This window comes from Triticum aestivum, chromosome 2D (genome assembly GCF_018294505.1).
Source record: "Triticum aestivum cultivar Chinese Spring chromosome 2D, IWGSC CS RefSeq v2.1, whole genome shotgun sequence".
NCBI lineage: Eukaryota > Viridiplantae > Streptophyta > Magnoliopsida > Poales > Poaceae > Triticum > Triticum aestivum.
The window spans coordinates 41,609,853-41,626,400 of NC_057799.1; the positions used below are offsets into that span (position 1 = coordinate 41,609,853).

General features: G+C 41.7%; 2 protein-coding genes across 2 annotated transcripts; both read left to right on the forward strand.

The window, feature by feature from the left end:
* Nucleotides 1-992: 992 nt before the first annotated feature.
* LOC123051428 (uncharacterized) lies at nt 993-9,745 on the forward strand. Its single transcript, XM_044474292.1, has 14 exons — nt 993-1,304; nt 1,397-1,614; nt 2,003-2,159; nt 2,725-2,871; nt 3,556-3,680; nt 4,659-4,768; nt 5,045-5,187; nt 5,266-5,428; nt 5,550-5,736; nt 6,205-6,444; nt 6,522-6,650; nt 6,903-7,048; nt 7,389-8,901; nt 8,991-9,745. Exons 1-14 carry the CDS (start codon nt 1,094-1,096, stop codon nt 9,576-9,578), a joined length of 4,077 nt encoding a protein of 1,358 aa, XP_044330227.1. The 5' UTR covers nt 993-1,093; the 3' UTR covers nt 9,579-9,745.
* Nucleotides 9,746-10,110: 365 nt separating this feature from the next.
* LOC123055610 (mediator of RNA polymerase II transcription subunit 33A-like) lies at nt 10,111-13,528 on the forward strand. Its single transcript, XM_044479553.1, has 7 exons — nt 10,111-10,174; nt 10,390-10,481; nt 10,573-10,900; nt 11,332-11,539; nt 11,832-11,946; nt 12,517-12,684; nt 13,430-13,528. The coding sequence occupies exons 2-7, from the start codon at nt 10,392-10,394 to the stop codon at nt 13,526-13,528; spliced, it is 1,008 nt and encodes a 335-aa protein (XP_044335488.1). The 5' UTR covers nt 10,111-10,174; nt 10,390-10,391.
* The last annotated feature ends 3,020 nt before the right edge of the window (nt 13,529-16,548 follow it).

The window sequence follows — 16,548 nt, forward strand, 5'->3', positions numbered from 1 at the left end:
AACAACATCCGCTATACATCATGCATCACATCATATCAACATGCATCATAGCAAAACAAACATATGAGTTAAATCATCCAACATGCATCATACCATCTTTTTTTCAAAAACAAAAAACATGAACTAGGGTTCATCTTAAGCATATTTCATCAAACAACATCCACTATACATCATGCATCATATCAAAACAAATTCCTCCAACATGCATCATAGCAAAACAAATTCCTCCAAAAAAAAAATAAACTAGGGTTCATCTTCACACTACCATTTGAACTAGTGATTAGAGTTCATATCCAACACAATAGAACATCTAGAATCAACCTAAAACAATCCTATGGTACAAAAAAAATTAAATCTAGTTCAAAAATAGGGGTGATTTGAATCAAATAATGCGACGAATCGGAAGCTATTTGACTAAAACTAATTGGAAGGATTGGAGGAGCTTACTTTTCTGATTTCCGTGCCATCTCGATCCGCAAGACGGTGAAAAAACGAAGAAGATCCGAGGGGGGGAGTGGAGGAGATGAGAGAGGGGGCGAGAGAGAAGAACCGACAGTTCTTCGGGCGGCTGGGTGGGGGTGGGGCGGCCGACCCGTAGCTTAAGTGCCCAGACCCTACCGTTGGGGTCCCTGGCGGTAGGGTAAGACAAGCTACCGCCAGGACCTATGGCGGTAGGGTGGGACAGAGGGGGACGACGGCCATTTAGGGTGCTGATGTGGATTAATTTCTTACCGCCAAAGGTTGTGGAACAGCCTACCGCCGAGCCCCCTAACAGTAGAAAAAAGGGGTCAGATTTAAAAAAAAGTCCGAACCGAGATCAGATCGAAACTTGACCAAAAGGATCAAAACACGAATTTTTGCCAAAGGGGACACAGCGACAAACAAACGTGATCGAAACTGTTGTGTTGGGACTAAAAAAGTCCCTAAAAGTCCCTAGCAAACCAAACAGGGTCCTTAGAAGCACCTCCTTAAGAGTCTTTTCAAAAAGTCCTAGGTACTAGAAAACACCAAACACCACCAAAATCGTCCGCCCGCCGCGCGATCGCCCCCTCCTAACTTCCCGAACCCTAGGCCCCGGCCGCCACCGCCGGCCATGGCGGCGCCCCGCGAGCTGGACCTCTCCGACGAGGTCGAGGGCCAGAGGGACGGCACCACCGACTTCGTCTTCTGCCTCGTCGGCGACCCCATCCCCGTCCTGCCCCCCGCCTCCGCCCCGCTCCCCCTCTTCGACCTCCAGTCCCCTCCCGCGCGCCCGCTCGCTGTCTCGGACGGCCACGCCGCCGTCTTCCTCGCTCACCCCGACGGTAAGCTGCCCCGAATCACCGACCAAGCCAAGCGTCCGCCTCTGCATTCCTGTCGACCTCACCGCCTAGGGTTTCCCGCTCTCTGTTTCCAGGGTTTATCGCCGCGAGGACGAAGGCGTTGATCGAGGCCAGCAAGGAGGCCAGGGAGAAGGGCAAGGCGAGCACCCGCTGCGCCCAGGACTGCTGCGTCACCGACGTGCCCCTCCCCGGCGTCACTCTCCTAGCGCTCTCCCGCGACCAGTCCGTGCTAGCTGCCTGCACGGGCAGCGAGATCCAGTTCTTCTCGGCTACTTCCTTGTTCACTGACAAGGTTGGACCATCTTTTCCAGTTCCCCACAAAATCGTGTGAACAATGCAATGTCAGCCCAGGGCAGCGTAACAGGACAATACCACAATAGAACATTAGAATGGGATTATCTGTTCTGTTGCAGTGCATTTTTTCACAGCATGTTCCGAGTTAGATATTTGTGTAAGAACAAGCTGGTAGTAATGACTAATGAGCTAATGGCATTGACGGTGTTTATCAGTTTTTTAATGCTTTGGCGATTCCTGGCAATCACCAGTTTTACTGGTTGAGTGCTTGTTGATCCCGGTGCTGGATATGGTCTGTGTTGCTGTATAATAAATCGTAGTTTTACTGTTTTCAACAGTAGCTGCCTTTTCCATGATTACTGTTGTCTAATAATTTTGCTATACAGGATATCAAGCCGTCATCATCATGTAGCATGGGACGATCTGGCAGTGTCAAAGATTTCAAATGGCTAGATAATGCCTATATTGTACTCTCGAATGGTGGATTATCTCATGGGAGTTTGGGGCAAGGCCTGAAGGATATAATGGAAAATGTTGATGCTGGTTTGTATCTTTTCCTACCCTTTTCCTGGGTTAACATTCTTTGACTTATGTAACTTCTACCATATGACCAGAAATCATGCTCTAGGATACCTGTCATTTGGTTTGTTAGAAAAGCAAGTGGTTAGCTTTTAATAATCCATTGATTTTGACATATGAGTACTTATATCATAGAGCATGTCAATTGTTCGACTGCTACATTATTGAGGATCAATACAACAAGAAATTAATGTAATAGTGCTATAATATGTACCACTCCTGTTGGGTACCCCCCCCCCCCCCCCAACCCCCAAAAAAAAATAAAGGTATTATTCTTTGTAACGCTTAGGCTTTACAAAATCAACCTGATTAGTATTGGTAGAGGGCTGTATGACAATAATGCTGGTACAAAATGTAGTATCTGTCTTGGGTGCAGCGCAGCATCCATCTTCAGGCACCGGCTCACTTTGGGGCTGATATGTGTTGTCCTTCAGAACTTGCTAAGACATTTCTTTTTGTGTTGTAATTGAAGTTACTCATCATCGTCTTGGTTGTGCTGAAGTTTGCCATCTTTCTGAAATATATGTAGTTGACTGTTCCAAGGACGGGAACCATATTGCTGTGGCAAGAAAGAATTCACTCAGGATATTATTGCCAGATTTGAAGGAAACATGTTGCATGGCCCTCTTGTTTCAGTTGTGGCCTGATAGTGATTCAGAGGGCACTGACATCAAAGGTAATGAGTCTCCTTTTTGGTTTTTGGTATATGTCTCAGGTATATATTGAATTGTTGGGTTGCTCCAATTTTCTTGCTGTTATTTTCTGTATACAGTCACCCCTTCCCCAGTTCTGTAAGGATATGCAGTTATGCCTGATGACCTCGTGGCTGAATCCGGCACTAACATAATGCAGTTTCATAAATATGATTATGTTGCTACCCTGAGAGTTGACTCACGATAATGTTCTTTTCCTTGTAAATTGATTTTTAGTCTGTAGTAGATCGTGCTAGTAAGCATGGTTATTTTTAGGTGCAAAATGAGCGAGCAACACACAGCTCACAAATATGATCACATTGCAGGATGAACAACATGGTGTAAAAAATGTTTGTGAAGTGCACCACAGGCTAAAATTTGTATCATAGCCATCTTCTGAAATTATATATCGAAGAACCATCAACAAAGACGCAAAGTTCCGTAGGAAATTTTGAGATGATATTAGGAAACAATATAGTGAAGTTTGGTTTCAACATTCATCCCATGATCTTTGTGGTGCACACTCTACTTCTCCAATCATTAGATTCATCGATTTAGTATTATTTACTCTTGTCCTTGCAGATACACCACTCAATACATCAAATCATGTTTAGTAGTAGATGTTACCATGATTCTTTGTTGATGTTATATTTTCAAAATTTCATCAGTGGATTCCATCGGGTGGGTTCGCGATGATAGCATTGTTGTTGGTTGTGTTCGATTGAATGAAGAAAGCAATGAAGAGGCTTATCTGGTACAAGTTATAAGAAGCGGAGGAGATACATTTTTCGAGGTGAATTGTTCTTCTAGTTCTGGCTGCTTCTCCTCTTTTGATTCACATTTTGTTGTATGGTGTTTCTTTGGTGAATGTGTCATTTGCTAAATGTTCTTTCTGGGAACATTCTTGGGTAAAGCTACCTCAATTTGGCAAATATGTATTTTAAAACATATTTATGCACACAAGACTAAGTGTGGTCAATAGTTGTATGTGTTTAAGAAATGTAAATCAAATACTTATGGTATTATCCTTCAAAACACAATTTATATGACAGAAAAGTGATCCCATTAGATTCACATTCGAAAGTGCTAGTAACGATTGAAATTTTCTATGACAGTAACCACATATTATTAGAGTAATAATCTATGACAGTAACCCATTAGCTTAATGAATCAGATGTATCTCCATTATCTGAATGATAGTCTTGATTTTCATTTTATTGTTGGTTGTCTGTGTGTGAGAAATGGTGTTTTCACTCTGCACATGTTGGCAAATTATGCTGAAATCTAGGAATGAAAGCACCCTTTGGGCCATACTGTGCCTGCTGCCAAAGAGATCTCAGGCTTGTGGGATGTGGTAATAATATTAATATTGTCACTGACTTGTAGATTGTTCTTTATGAAGACTAATCTTTTGAAGTGGCAGTTGTCACTTGTAACTCCTTGGGAGCAGAGTCCATTAGTAAGCTACTTGCACATATATGTATCCAAAATTGCTGAACTGATATTTGGTTTTGCATAAATTTATCCTGAAAAGATGTAGGAATGCCATGCTAAAATCAAGATGTATTGGGCTATTGCCTATTAGGTTCTGTAATGGATATGATCACGTATATTTAACTTACGAAGGAAAACTCAGCTATATGCGATGACCCTTTTGTATTGTATAACAAAACATATTTACTAAGATATTCTAGTTTGTGCCCCCTTTGACTTCTGAATTTCTGTACTGACTGGCTGAAGTTAATGTTGTTGCTTTCTTAATGCCTTATAGAGCTCAAGCAAGCCAGTTGTTTTTAGCTATGATGTTTTCAGAGGTATAATGAATGATATTTTACCATCTGGAGTTGGACCAAATCTGCTATTGGGCTATCTGCATCGCTGGTATGCAAAACCGGACTCAACATTCTTTATTCAATAATACTTCTATAATCTAGCTATTGTTTATTTCATGTACTTTGTGTGCATGGTGGTGTTGGAAAAAATCGTTTTCCCCATAAATACTGTAAGGGAAGTCTCTACGTCGGGAATAATTATTTAACAGAGTGCACCATAGTACCATACAGATAGATAAAATATTTGAAAAGGGTATTTGCAAGATGGATTCTGTCATTATCTTGTTACTGTTGTCATGTCTGATATATTTGTGTAATTTGACAGGGATCTCCTGGTTGTTACAAATAAAAAGAGCACTGATGATCACATTTCTCTTTTAAAATGGCCATCTAGAACTGATGAGGAAAGAACTGTGGTATACCTCAAAATGGTGGAGGATAACTATAGCCCTAGGATTGATCTGCAAGGTTTGACATAACTCAGAAAACCACAATAAAATACCCTATTCATTGTTTTGAAAATAACATACTTCTTTTGGCTTTCAGAAAATGGTGATGACAATGTTTTATTGGGGTTTGGTGTGGAGAATGTTTCATTATTTCAGAAGATCACAGTACTGGTTGGACCTGAACAGAAGGAGGTTGCCCCTCAACATCTTCTACTTTGTTTGACTAGTGAAGGGAAACTAATGATTTATTATCTTGCCAGGTAGTTTTTTTGTTGAAACTTGGCAGTGCCATAGTTAGATGAAAAGACTGTTTACTTTTGTACTGCATTTCCTATATACTGACATTTTGTTTTTCCTTGTTTTGACACTGTTCTAATTTAGGATTTCTGACCCTTCTGATTTACCTCAAAAAAGTCTGTCTACCATTGAGGATACTAATGTGAATGAACAAATTTCTCCTGCAACTGCGTCTAATAAGCATCTGACTGTAAGTGTTATTTCAACTTCACACGACGGCAAGAGTCTGCTCGCAGCACATGGGACGATGGCCACACACGACGGCAGCAAGGTGAGTCTTCACCTTCTTTCATTTCAACTTTTGAGCTCCAAAATTTTGGGGATACAATTTCTAGAGTTTTTGTATTTGGGCCTTCACACGAAAACCCATTGGAGGCGGCTGCTCCTTCCGTGTCCCTGTGCCTGTGCCGCTGCTGAACCTAGAAGTGCAAAAGCAGCTACATCTCTTGGCGGGTGGAGGAGCACGCTCGCCCCGACCATCAGGGTTTTAAAAAGAACCACACGTACCTGCTAGCTACCGGCCCTTTGAGGCTTTGGGTCGACCCTGAAGCAGCTGCAGTATGACGAATTAATTAGTTCTTTACCTGTATATAATGTCTATTACAGGAGCATGCAGTGGATCAGTCATAGTCCTTGAATAGCTAACTACTGTAATTATATTGTTGCATTGTCTCATCAGTCTCATTGCTTGCTTTTGAACATTTTTTTTGACTGACAACGTCTATCTTTTTTGCTGTAGGCGAAGAAAGAGAAGGACCCAGGTGAATCGTGTAGAAGATTGTTCAGTGCTGTATGCAAGAAACTCAGAGATGAGCGCGAAAAATACGATGCTGAGCCGGAAAAATACAAAGATGAGCTCACTACAGATTCTGAAGACTGGACTCTTATACCTATAATTGAAAAGATGCTGAATGCTCCTACTGATTGTGCTGAATCACCAGCAGAGTACTACAGCAAATTGACTAAAGATCTGCAGACGGTACGAGATGCAGTCTTTTCTGTTATGTTGTTGGTTACATTGCAAATGGATTGAATCACTGGTGTTTCTTGATGTAGGTAACCAAAAGAATCAATGCACGGAAACGTGCATTCGAGAGAGATGATCTGGTGAAGACGCTGCGAAGGTCGATATGGGAAATCTCTCGGGTTGACTCAGCTGACCCATTTCTCGACAAAAAAAGAAAGGTAATGCGAGTTTTTTGAAGTATAATTATGGATTTTGTTAGCATACTGCTATAGATGTTTATTTTATGATTGCAAATTGCAATATATTTGCTCCATCCTATTATATATAAATACAAGTATGTGCTGTACTGTTCCCTGTCTATCCAGTACTGGATCGTTATTACTAAGTGCGTTTGATCCAATGTCTAGATGTATTTGTGAATATTCATGTTTAGATATGTGGGGCTACACTTATTTTTATTTCTCATGCAGACCGAAGCTGTGCAAGCATGCAGCTGGCTTGACAACAGGCTGAAAGAGCAGGGGTCAATCTCAATATATGAAGTTCCTCCTTCCCTAACATGTAAAGATATACAAAACTGGATTGACAAGCTAAACCAAGTGAAAAAACCCAAAAGGTAATTCTGGGACACATCCTAGAGTTTAATTTCTCCTTCCATTACGTAACACTATAAAGGTATCTTTTTTTCATTAGAACGAAACCTAGGACTTTTTCGTTGATATACCCTTCTACCTATATTTCTTTCCATGCCTTGATGGAGTGATGCAGTAGTCACATCTGTTAAATTAAAAATGCGTTTATTTTCCATTTGTAATGTATAACTAAGATGCTTTATTCAAATAATCATTTCTATGCATTTGCATTGCCATCCTTCCTTATTGTTTTGTGTATTAGATTATTTAGACTAGCTTCAGTTTGAAAGATAACTCTGTCTAAATATTTCTTGTTGCGAACAGCCTTCTAAAAGCATTGGATCCTAAACAGAGTGAAGTTATCTATTTTAACCCAAGCCAAGACGGTGCTCTCGGAAATTTCGTCAATTACTTCAGTGATAGGTTGTCTGATCATGCACAGAGGCAGACGTATCGACATGGAGAAGACTCCTGCCGTCTATTGGAGATTCAGAAGCCAAATGAACATCCACCTAGATGGATGTTGGTTAACGTGCTGGAAGATGGTCCTCCAGTCGAAGGAGTTCATCCAGTCGTGCATTACTTGCGGAGTGATAACTGTTATCTATCTGCTTTTAGTAATAGCAAGGGTCAAATTTATGAGCTTGTGGAGCATAACTCTATGCGAATGATCGAAGGTTCTCTTCCACTTGGATTCGGTAGGGACTATCCAAGTCTCACGAACTATGAAAAACCGGATCCTCTTCCAGAAGGTGTAACTACTGAAGATAGAATGTTGGAAATAGTTCTGAACATGGAGTATTTTTCACGCGGCATTGGAGCGCTGTCAAGATATGACCATAACATTCTGGCAGATCATAATGTGAGTGAAGCTGTAAAGCAAGAGATGGTTCGAGAAATGCTAGAGGCATTAGCTCGGGATGCTGTAATTTTAGCTGAGGTGTCACGCCTTGTTACCCTGTTCCTGTCAGTGAACCAAAACTGGAAGGAGTCGCATTCCACCCTGACAAAACTCCTGTTTAAGCACATGATGCTTTGGGGGGCCTACTCTGTCAAGGTCCGGACTGGTGCGAACAATTCTAAGGATGACAAAATCCGGCTATTTACTCAAGAAGCATTTAAGGTGCTTAATCTCGTTCTTAACGCAAAGGGTCCTGGAGCTATTGAGAATAGACCCATGGCACCTGGTAATGATGGCAAAGGATCAGATGACTCTGGCGGTGATGACGTAGACCAACAAACACCTGAATCAAGTCGTGGACAGCCTGCTAAGGACAAGAAATCAAAGATGTCTGGATCTGGATCACTTGACAGGTCTGATGATAATCTGGGCGGTGGCCATGATGGTGGAACCCAAAAGTTAAATTATGATCATTGCAGACCGGAGATAACTGAGACCAGCAAAGTCCATATGGCTTTCCTGACAGGATTGATCGTTGGCAAGAATTTTCTTCAGCCTAAGATCAGCCAGAGCCTCACAAAAAGTGGTCTTGAACTTCCGATCATCAGTAGAAGAAGTGTGCAGGCAAATGGAACTGGTTTGGGTCAGGTGATGTCATTAGCACATGAAACTTCATCTGGCCCTGTTGCTGGGAGTTCGATTGAGGATTATATGACCAGCATACCTACCCCATCAACAGCAGTTTATACTGGCCAGACCCTTTTTGAAATTTTTGCGGTTCACACCAACTTAAGCTTGATAAGTACCATTGTACTTTATGATGATCAGGGTGGTACTCTAGTATACGAGTCAAATGAAGCAAATAAGGAAAAGTTTATTCGTCGGCGCTCCAAGTGGCTGTCAAAGCATACCGGAAAAATCGCAGCTGATTTCACCGTATGATGTTTATTCATAAAGTAATCATGTTTTTCTTTTAGCTATTTTGGTGTATTCTTTGCTGATTTTTTTACAATATATACATGCAGGATTCTCTTATTCTGAGAGGACCGACCCGTCCTATGACTGCTCATGCAGGTTGTTGGATTTTTGAGATCGATGTGCCTATTGAGTCATCTTTCAGTTCGGAAGATTCTGAATTCCCTGATACAATATTTGAGACAACCCTGTGTTTGGATGACGATTATATGGATAATCCACGTTGCAGCTTAATATCCATAAGAGGTGGCTTCATAAACCTCACCTCCATTACATTTACCAATGCTCTTAGATCTACAGTTAGGTTTGCTTTTGATGGTCCCTTGGATGCCAGTGAGGTCCGAGGTATACTTACGCTATCCGTTGAAGGCTATGACGCCAAATTTACGATCTTGAAAAGTCGAGCCCTTGTATATCCTGTCGGTCAGACAAAATTTGAAGTCCGTTTACTTAGACATGTTTTGGCCCTTCCCGTCGGATGTCGTATACATGTCAAAGGCAACTTGAAGCTTGGAAGACAACAGAGTGTGCATGTAGATAAGTACCTTGTACTCGATAGAAAAATAGTAGAGGTTGAATGGCCTTTTGTTCCATTGATTAAGGCTCGCATATGTATTGAAGTATGTGAATTTCCGTAGTAGCAATCAGTGTCTTGATGTGTAATATCAGCATGGCTCCCTATTGGCATGTGTAATATCAGCATGAATATTCTTGCCTGAATCTCTGAAGACTTCTGTGTCTGGATGTGTAATATCAACATTCTTGCAGTAATATATCTCTGAAGTCTGTGTCTGGATGTGTAATATCAGCATTTTTGCATGTGAAGTCTGTGTCTGGATGTGTAATATCAGCAGGAACATTCTTGCCTGAATCTTTCCAGTATTGTGTTTTTGGATAACTTGAAATGAGTTGTTATTAGCTGCTCTGTTTATCGTGGACATTTTGGTTCAAGTATTGTAAGTTCAGGTAATGCAATCACAGACCCCATATGTACATTCTACAGGCCCTTTTTGCAGAAATGCGGGACTGATTGCGATTGCAATCACAGGTGATATCAGCATTAAGTTCAGGCTGGAGGCTTTGTTTTTTTTCTCTTTCACTATGTAGCTAGCTGATAATTGCAGCAGGATGTTGTCGACTGTTGGGCTTTCTATATAAAGCAGGCCTGAAGTGTATGCAGTCCATGTGAATGGCAATGGTTTTCAGTTTCAATCTGCTATCGAGATTATAAAAGGTACTCCCACATGATCAGCTTATAATGACTTGAAATATTTCACCTTTTTATCTGTGTTAGACTGTTAGTGTCTGAAGAGCTTTTTACATATCTGTGCTGTCGTCTTGATATAGTAACCGGCAGTATGAATTTTGATCATAATGTTTAGATCTTCCAATTTTATTATAGGTGTGGCATGGTTTTCATTGACTAATACCATATTTGCTTTGATTCAGAAATGTCCAAGACAGCCCAAGCAATTAATGAGGCAAGTTGGCAGGAAACTTTTAAAGCTCTTTGGATTTCTGCCCTTCGTCTTGTACAGCGGGTAATAAACATTTCCTTTGATGTATTATCATGGGTGAAATCATATCACTTACTTCTTTTGTGGCCTCCTCACGCGCTGATGTCGTTGCTAGGCTAGAGAACCTCTAGAGGGTCCAATTCCTCATCTAGACACAAGATTATGCATGCTATTAGCTCTTATTCCACTAGCAATTGCTGCAATTCTCAAGGAAGAAACTGATGCATGTAGAGCTGAAGGAAACAAAAGTCTGCCCCGAAGACTAGGACTTGTATCTTCTCTTCAGGATTTGGTGCAATATTCAGGACTTCTTGTACCACCTTCATCGTTGGTGAATGTGGCCAATGCTGCGGCTTCAAAAGCTGCAATATTTAGGGCCAACTGTAAGGTTGTTGGTGGCAACCCTAGCATGATTGGTCAGAGTCACTCTTCGACGAAAGCTGGTACCTGTACCTTTTCTTATTATACTTGATGGTTGTTACAGTTCAATAATATTCACTGAGGTTACTATTTGTGACAATTTTTGTGTATATGCAATCTGTCTTGGCATTTCAGAAAAATGTTGCTTGTGAGCATTTGTGATTTTTCCTGTTAGGCATTTTTTCCCTGGACTTCTTTTAACAATGTCATACCCTTCTATTATATGTCAATCTAAGTAGAGTATTATATTTGTGCAAGCAATTTGGTCATGTTTTGTAAACTAAACTGACTTCTGACTGCTTAGTGGATCCTGGTAGTATTCTGTTTTATTATTTAGTTGCTAGCTGTTCTTTGATTTTATATTTTCATACTGTTGCACTAATACTTTGAAAACATATTTATCTCTGGTTGTCTTAGCTTTTAATCCTCCCCCCTACTACCTATCATTTTTCAGTTGGAAACATGCTACATCTTATAGTTGAAGCCTGTATTTCGAGGAATTTGATTGACACAACTGCTTACTTGTGGCCTGGTTATGTTGTACTACCGGGGCATTCAAAGAATACATCTTTACCCCAGGAATCGCCATGGGTAAACTTTATGCAAGGAGCTCCACTATCTGATCCACTGAAAAATGCTCTCATTGCTACTCCTGCTTCAAGGTATATGGAGCTAAATCTGGAACCAAAATAGAAATTTTAGAGGCTAGCATTGAATTGAACAGTTTTTTTCCACTCCACCGAGTATTTTAAAGCAGTTTTCTTTCTGTACTCTGCATCTTTGCTGCAAAGCAAAGTTAAAACACATTTCTTCAATATTATTCTACCAGGAATCTCCATTTTTTAAAGTTAGTTTCTTAGTTCATTATACTTCTCAATTCACCCCTGCTCTTCCCTGGTCCTACTTATCTGTATGTCATGTTCTTTGATTTGTAGTTCTGTTTTGTCTATTCAGTGTTGCAGAACTGGATAAACTGTACCACATCGCATTGAATGGTTCAGAACAAGAAAAGTCAGCTGCAGCTAAAATTGTGTGCGGTGCATCACTTGTGCGGGGTTGGAATATTCAGGTAATTTACTTTTATTTATTGTTAAGAGTTCCCAACATGCTTACATTGCCAATTTGCCATGAAAATTACAAGTTCATAATAACTAATCAAATTCCTTAAGGTCTTGTTAAAATATTTAGTGATTTTTCGCGAGTTGATCTCCACAACAGTATACAGAGTAATATTGAGTTGACTTGTGCATGCTTTCCAAATCCACTATTTACTTTATGCTGATTCTGGTAAAAATCATATCTTAAGCAAATAGTTCAGAAAATGGCCCCAAACTTCATGGCTCTAGTACATATTTCTTTGCTGTATTAGAAAAAGCAAGGCTAGCCTATATTTCTGAATATAGGTCAAGTTTATGTTTTCAGCATAGAAATATTCTGAACTGCACATTTTTCTAATTTGCTACGTCGTTGAAGCTTTTTGTTACTTACTAGATACATCCGTTTGAGTGTCATCTAATTCCGGACAGGGGGAGTAGTTTTCTGGGGCTACTCTTGTGAGCACACGGAAATGGGTCTGAAAATTCTATCTGGCAACTTTTCCTTTAAAACATCTTATTTATATTGTACATGTTTTCTTCAGGAACATGTCGTCCGCATGGTGGTCAAGTTATTGTCGCCTCCTTTGCCCTCAGATTCTTCATTACAGGGGAGCATGAGCCACTACCTTAGTCAGAAGTCTACCTTAAATGCAATCTTACTTGGTGTCTCATATGTCGATGCTGTCAACATTTTTTCTTTGTATGGAATGGTAAGCAATGCACTGTCTGCTTGACTGTAATATTCTTGCAATAATCCATTGTTAACATATTTAGTTGGTGGCGGAGTCTGTATTTTCTGTCCAGAGCGCACCGTAAAAATATGTTCTTTTTTTTGTTTGTCTTGAAAGTAGAAAAAGAAGTGTGTTCATCAGTAGTCAGAAGGGCAATTTGCTGGTGCCCAGGGGAACTGGCATCTCCATTTGCTAAAGCCTAACTACATTGTTTAGCAAATTCCAAAAGCTTGAACAACGCCTCAGTGTCACATTTTGTCACTGATACAAAAAAGAAGACAAGTTTACCCTTATAGTGCATGTGGATATAATTGATGTCCGCATGCAATATCTTGGTTCCTGTTCTTGTGTTATTTTCAAAGTTGGCACCTCATATGCCTATCAGCCCTTCTTTAAGATGCTTTGATGGCAAATCCATGTTCTTACCACTTTTCTGGCATATCTGTTCTAAGACTTGATGGCTGAAGTAGCTCTGTAGGTTTTGAGATGCACCACATAAATTTGTGTGCCCCTGGATTAGTTTCTTGATGTATATTGTTATGGCCATACCCCACTATGTACTAAAGCTTTAATATTGGTACGCTACTTACTGTCAGCACTGTGATAACCCATAATGCTGCATTCTACTCCCTCCACTTTTCATGTGCTCTAGAATAATGTTGTGTGCAGTCTATATGTTTGTGCTGTTTATTAGTTCACAATATAATAACCTTTTGTCATACAGGTTCCAGATGTTGCCGCCAGTCCATCGCTGATGTGGAGGCCAGATCACAACCATTTATCAAGGGGCAACCATTTGACCACATTGCGCACGAGAATCTAGAACACTCATTTGCGTTAAGGGATCACAATGCACCCGAGTTTGGCTGGTTGCCAGAGTACGTTGAGTTGTGCACGGCTAAATTTCGTGTAGAGCATCTTCAGCCGCGCCCCCAACAGGCCCCTCCCCCCGGCCACTTTTTCGGCGCCAGCGCAAAGATACGCCTCAGTCGCGCCCTCAGGACGACGAAAAGCGCCGGTTCGGCCCTTTTTTCTGCTCGGCGGTCTCAGGCCGAACCTGGCGCACTGGGGGGCGATCGGGGGCTCCGGCGCAAGGGAAAAGCGCAGCTGGCCCACACCGTCAGGTGAAAAGTCAAGATTTTCTTCTCCGACTCGCCTTCCACCCCCCGCGCCCTCGGCCGCCACTAGCTATATCCCGGCGCCGCCCGCAACCCTTCACCGCTAGATAGCCATTCCCCGCCGGAAAAATAGCAGAGAGGGGGAGGGGCGCCAAGCGACCGACTCTTTAGGTTTAGGTCATCTCCTTTCGCTCAAAGCCATCCAAGCATTTTGTATCCATGATATGCTTTGTGAGAAGCAAGGAGCACTACGTCATAATGGAATGGATTATGCCACCACCAACAAGAGACTTGGGAGTGCAACCCTCGCCCAACCCTAAACCAGTTTCCAACATTCTTTGCTCCGATCCATATTACGCGAGCTTTGCTACGACTATGGACAAAACTTACGGATAAAACGCTACTCCCTCTAGTTCTTTTTACTCCGCATATTAGATTTGGATCAAGTCAAATTTTGCAAAGTTTGACTAAATTTATTTTAAACAATATCAACAACTACAATACCTAATATATGAACTATGAAACTACATTTCATAATGTATCTAACAATATTGATTCGCATTGTGAATGTTGATTTTATTATAAGTTTGGTCAAAGTAGAGATACTTTGACTTCGAACAAAACTTATATGCAGACTAAAAAAGACCGGAGAGAGTACTATGTTGATGTGGCACGCAGTAATTACCCTCCCCCAAGTTGGAATCATTTTTTGCGATAAAGGGCGCTCTTTATTGACTCATAATATTGCATCAAGCGGATACAAACACAACAATCACACACCCGGCCTCCGCACAACTAGGACGCACACAACCAAAAAAGAAAGAAAGAAAAGGACCCATAGGGGTCAAGGCGAGGCGAACAATTCACTGTAGCAAAACATCAACTACTAGCACTGCCTTTGACGACACCCGAACGACGAGAAGGTTACCCTAACAACGATACCTTCAGCAAGGAAGTGATGCATGAACATCGTCATTGCCGGATCGAACTACACATGCCAGATCATGGGTTTTCGTCCAGAAGAGAATGACCGAATATTCTCCAGTCAGTACTTTCAACAAGGGAGCGTAAACCGCCACTGCCAGGTACAACCAATGAAGGCCAGACCTAGGGTTTCACATCGGAACTCGAGACATGGTATTCACCACCATAGACGAAGTCCTCTATGCTGCCGTCACCAACTTGCCAGGGAAAAAGTCATGCTGCAATGTCCCAATCAACACTAGAATTGCGGATCAAAGTGAACACCACATATCGCGCATTTGCTGAGATGGCAGATCTGACCATGCAGATAATGACCTCACATGCTAGCACCTAACATCGATGTGGGGAACACCGCGACCATAACTGAAGCACGATAGATATCTAGTGAAGAAGGATCGTCGTGAGGGCGGAGGCATAGTGTAGCCTGGCATGCGAATCTCGATGGCCAAGTCGAGCTAGCCAAGATTCGTCTAACCAACACCTGACCAAGACCTGACGTGGATCGCCGCCCAAACGTCCACCAATGGTGGTAAGCATCCAGAGACACGACGTGGATTGCCTCCCAAACACGCACCAGTGGTGGCACACGTACCGAAAGCCACAGAGCGGACCAGAACTATATTCAGCCATCTGGTTCCTCTTCCTCCCCGTGTTCGTCCCATCACTTGTAAGTGGGTCTATAAGATTAAGACTCCCTCTGATGGTTCTCTTGAGCGTTATAAAGCTCGTTTTGTGGCTTGTGGCTTTCAGCATGAGCATGATCGTGATTACGATGATACATTTTCTCCTGTAGCCCATATGACCACTGTCGGCACACTTCTCGGCATGGCCTCTGTTCACCATTGGTATGTGTCTCAGCTTGATGTAGAATGCATTTCTTAATGTTGAGTTGTGTGAGGAGGTTTATATGAAACCACCACCAAGGTATTCAGTTCTTGATGTCATGATTTGTCGTGTCCGTTGCTCTTTCTATGGCCTTAAGCAAGCTGCCCGCTCTCGGTTTGAGCGTTTTGCCTCTGTGGTGACTGCGGCTGGTTTTTTGCCCAGTGCTCATGATCCAACGTTGTTTGTCCACCCTTTTTGCTCGTGGTTGCACTCTTCTTCTTCTATATGTTGATGACATGATCACCATTGACGACAATTCTGAGTACATTGCCTTTGTCAAGGCCCGTCTCAGTGAGCAGTTACTTTCTTGGGATTGAGATTTCCTCCACCTCTTATGACTTTTTTATTTCTCAAGAAATGTATATCCAAGATCTTCTTGCTCGTGCGGATCTTAGTGATGAGCGCAGTGTTGAGACTCTCATGGAGCTCAATGTTCACCTTCATGCTTCTAATGGTGAGCCCTTGTCTGATCCAATGCGTTATCGTCATCTTGTTGAGAGTCTTTTCTATCTTGCCGTCACTCGTCCAGATATCTCCTATCCTGTCCATACTAGTATGTATACACGTGCAATGCACGTCTTAACAGTATTGTTCCTAGGATTCTTGTAAAAAAAAATAAAAGTATATAGTACTTTGCAGTGAACTCAGAGCAAACAACAATATTACTGGTGTATGCATGCAGAAATGTAATAGAAAAATTGGTAATTGGCATGATACAATGCATGTGGCCTAGTGACAGCCAGAACATTCCTTAGGGAAAAAGATGTATGTGGTGGAACCCACAAATTGTTTGCTTTTGTTTCTGCTCCCAGATCATACATCTCTCGTACTCAGCCAAGGGCGGAGCCAGAATTTA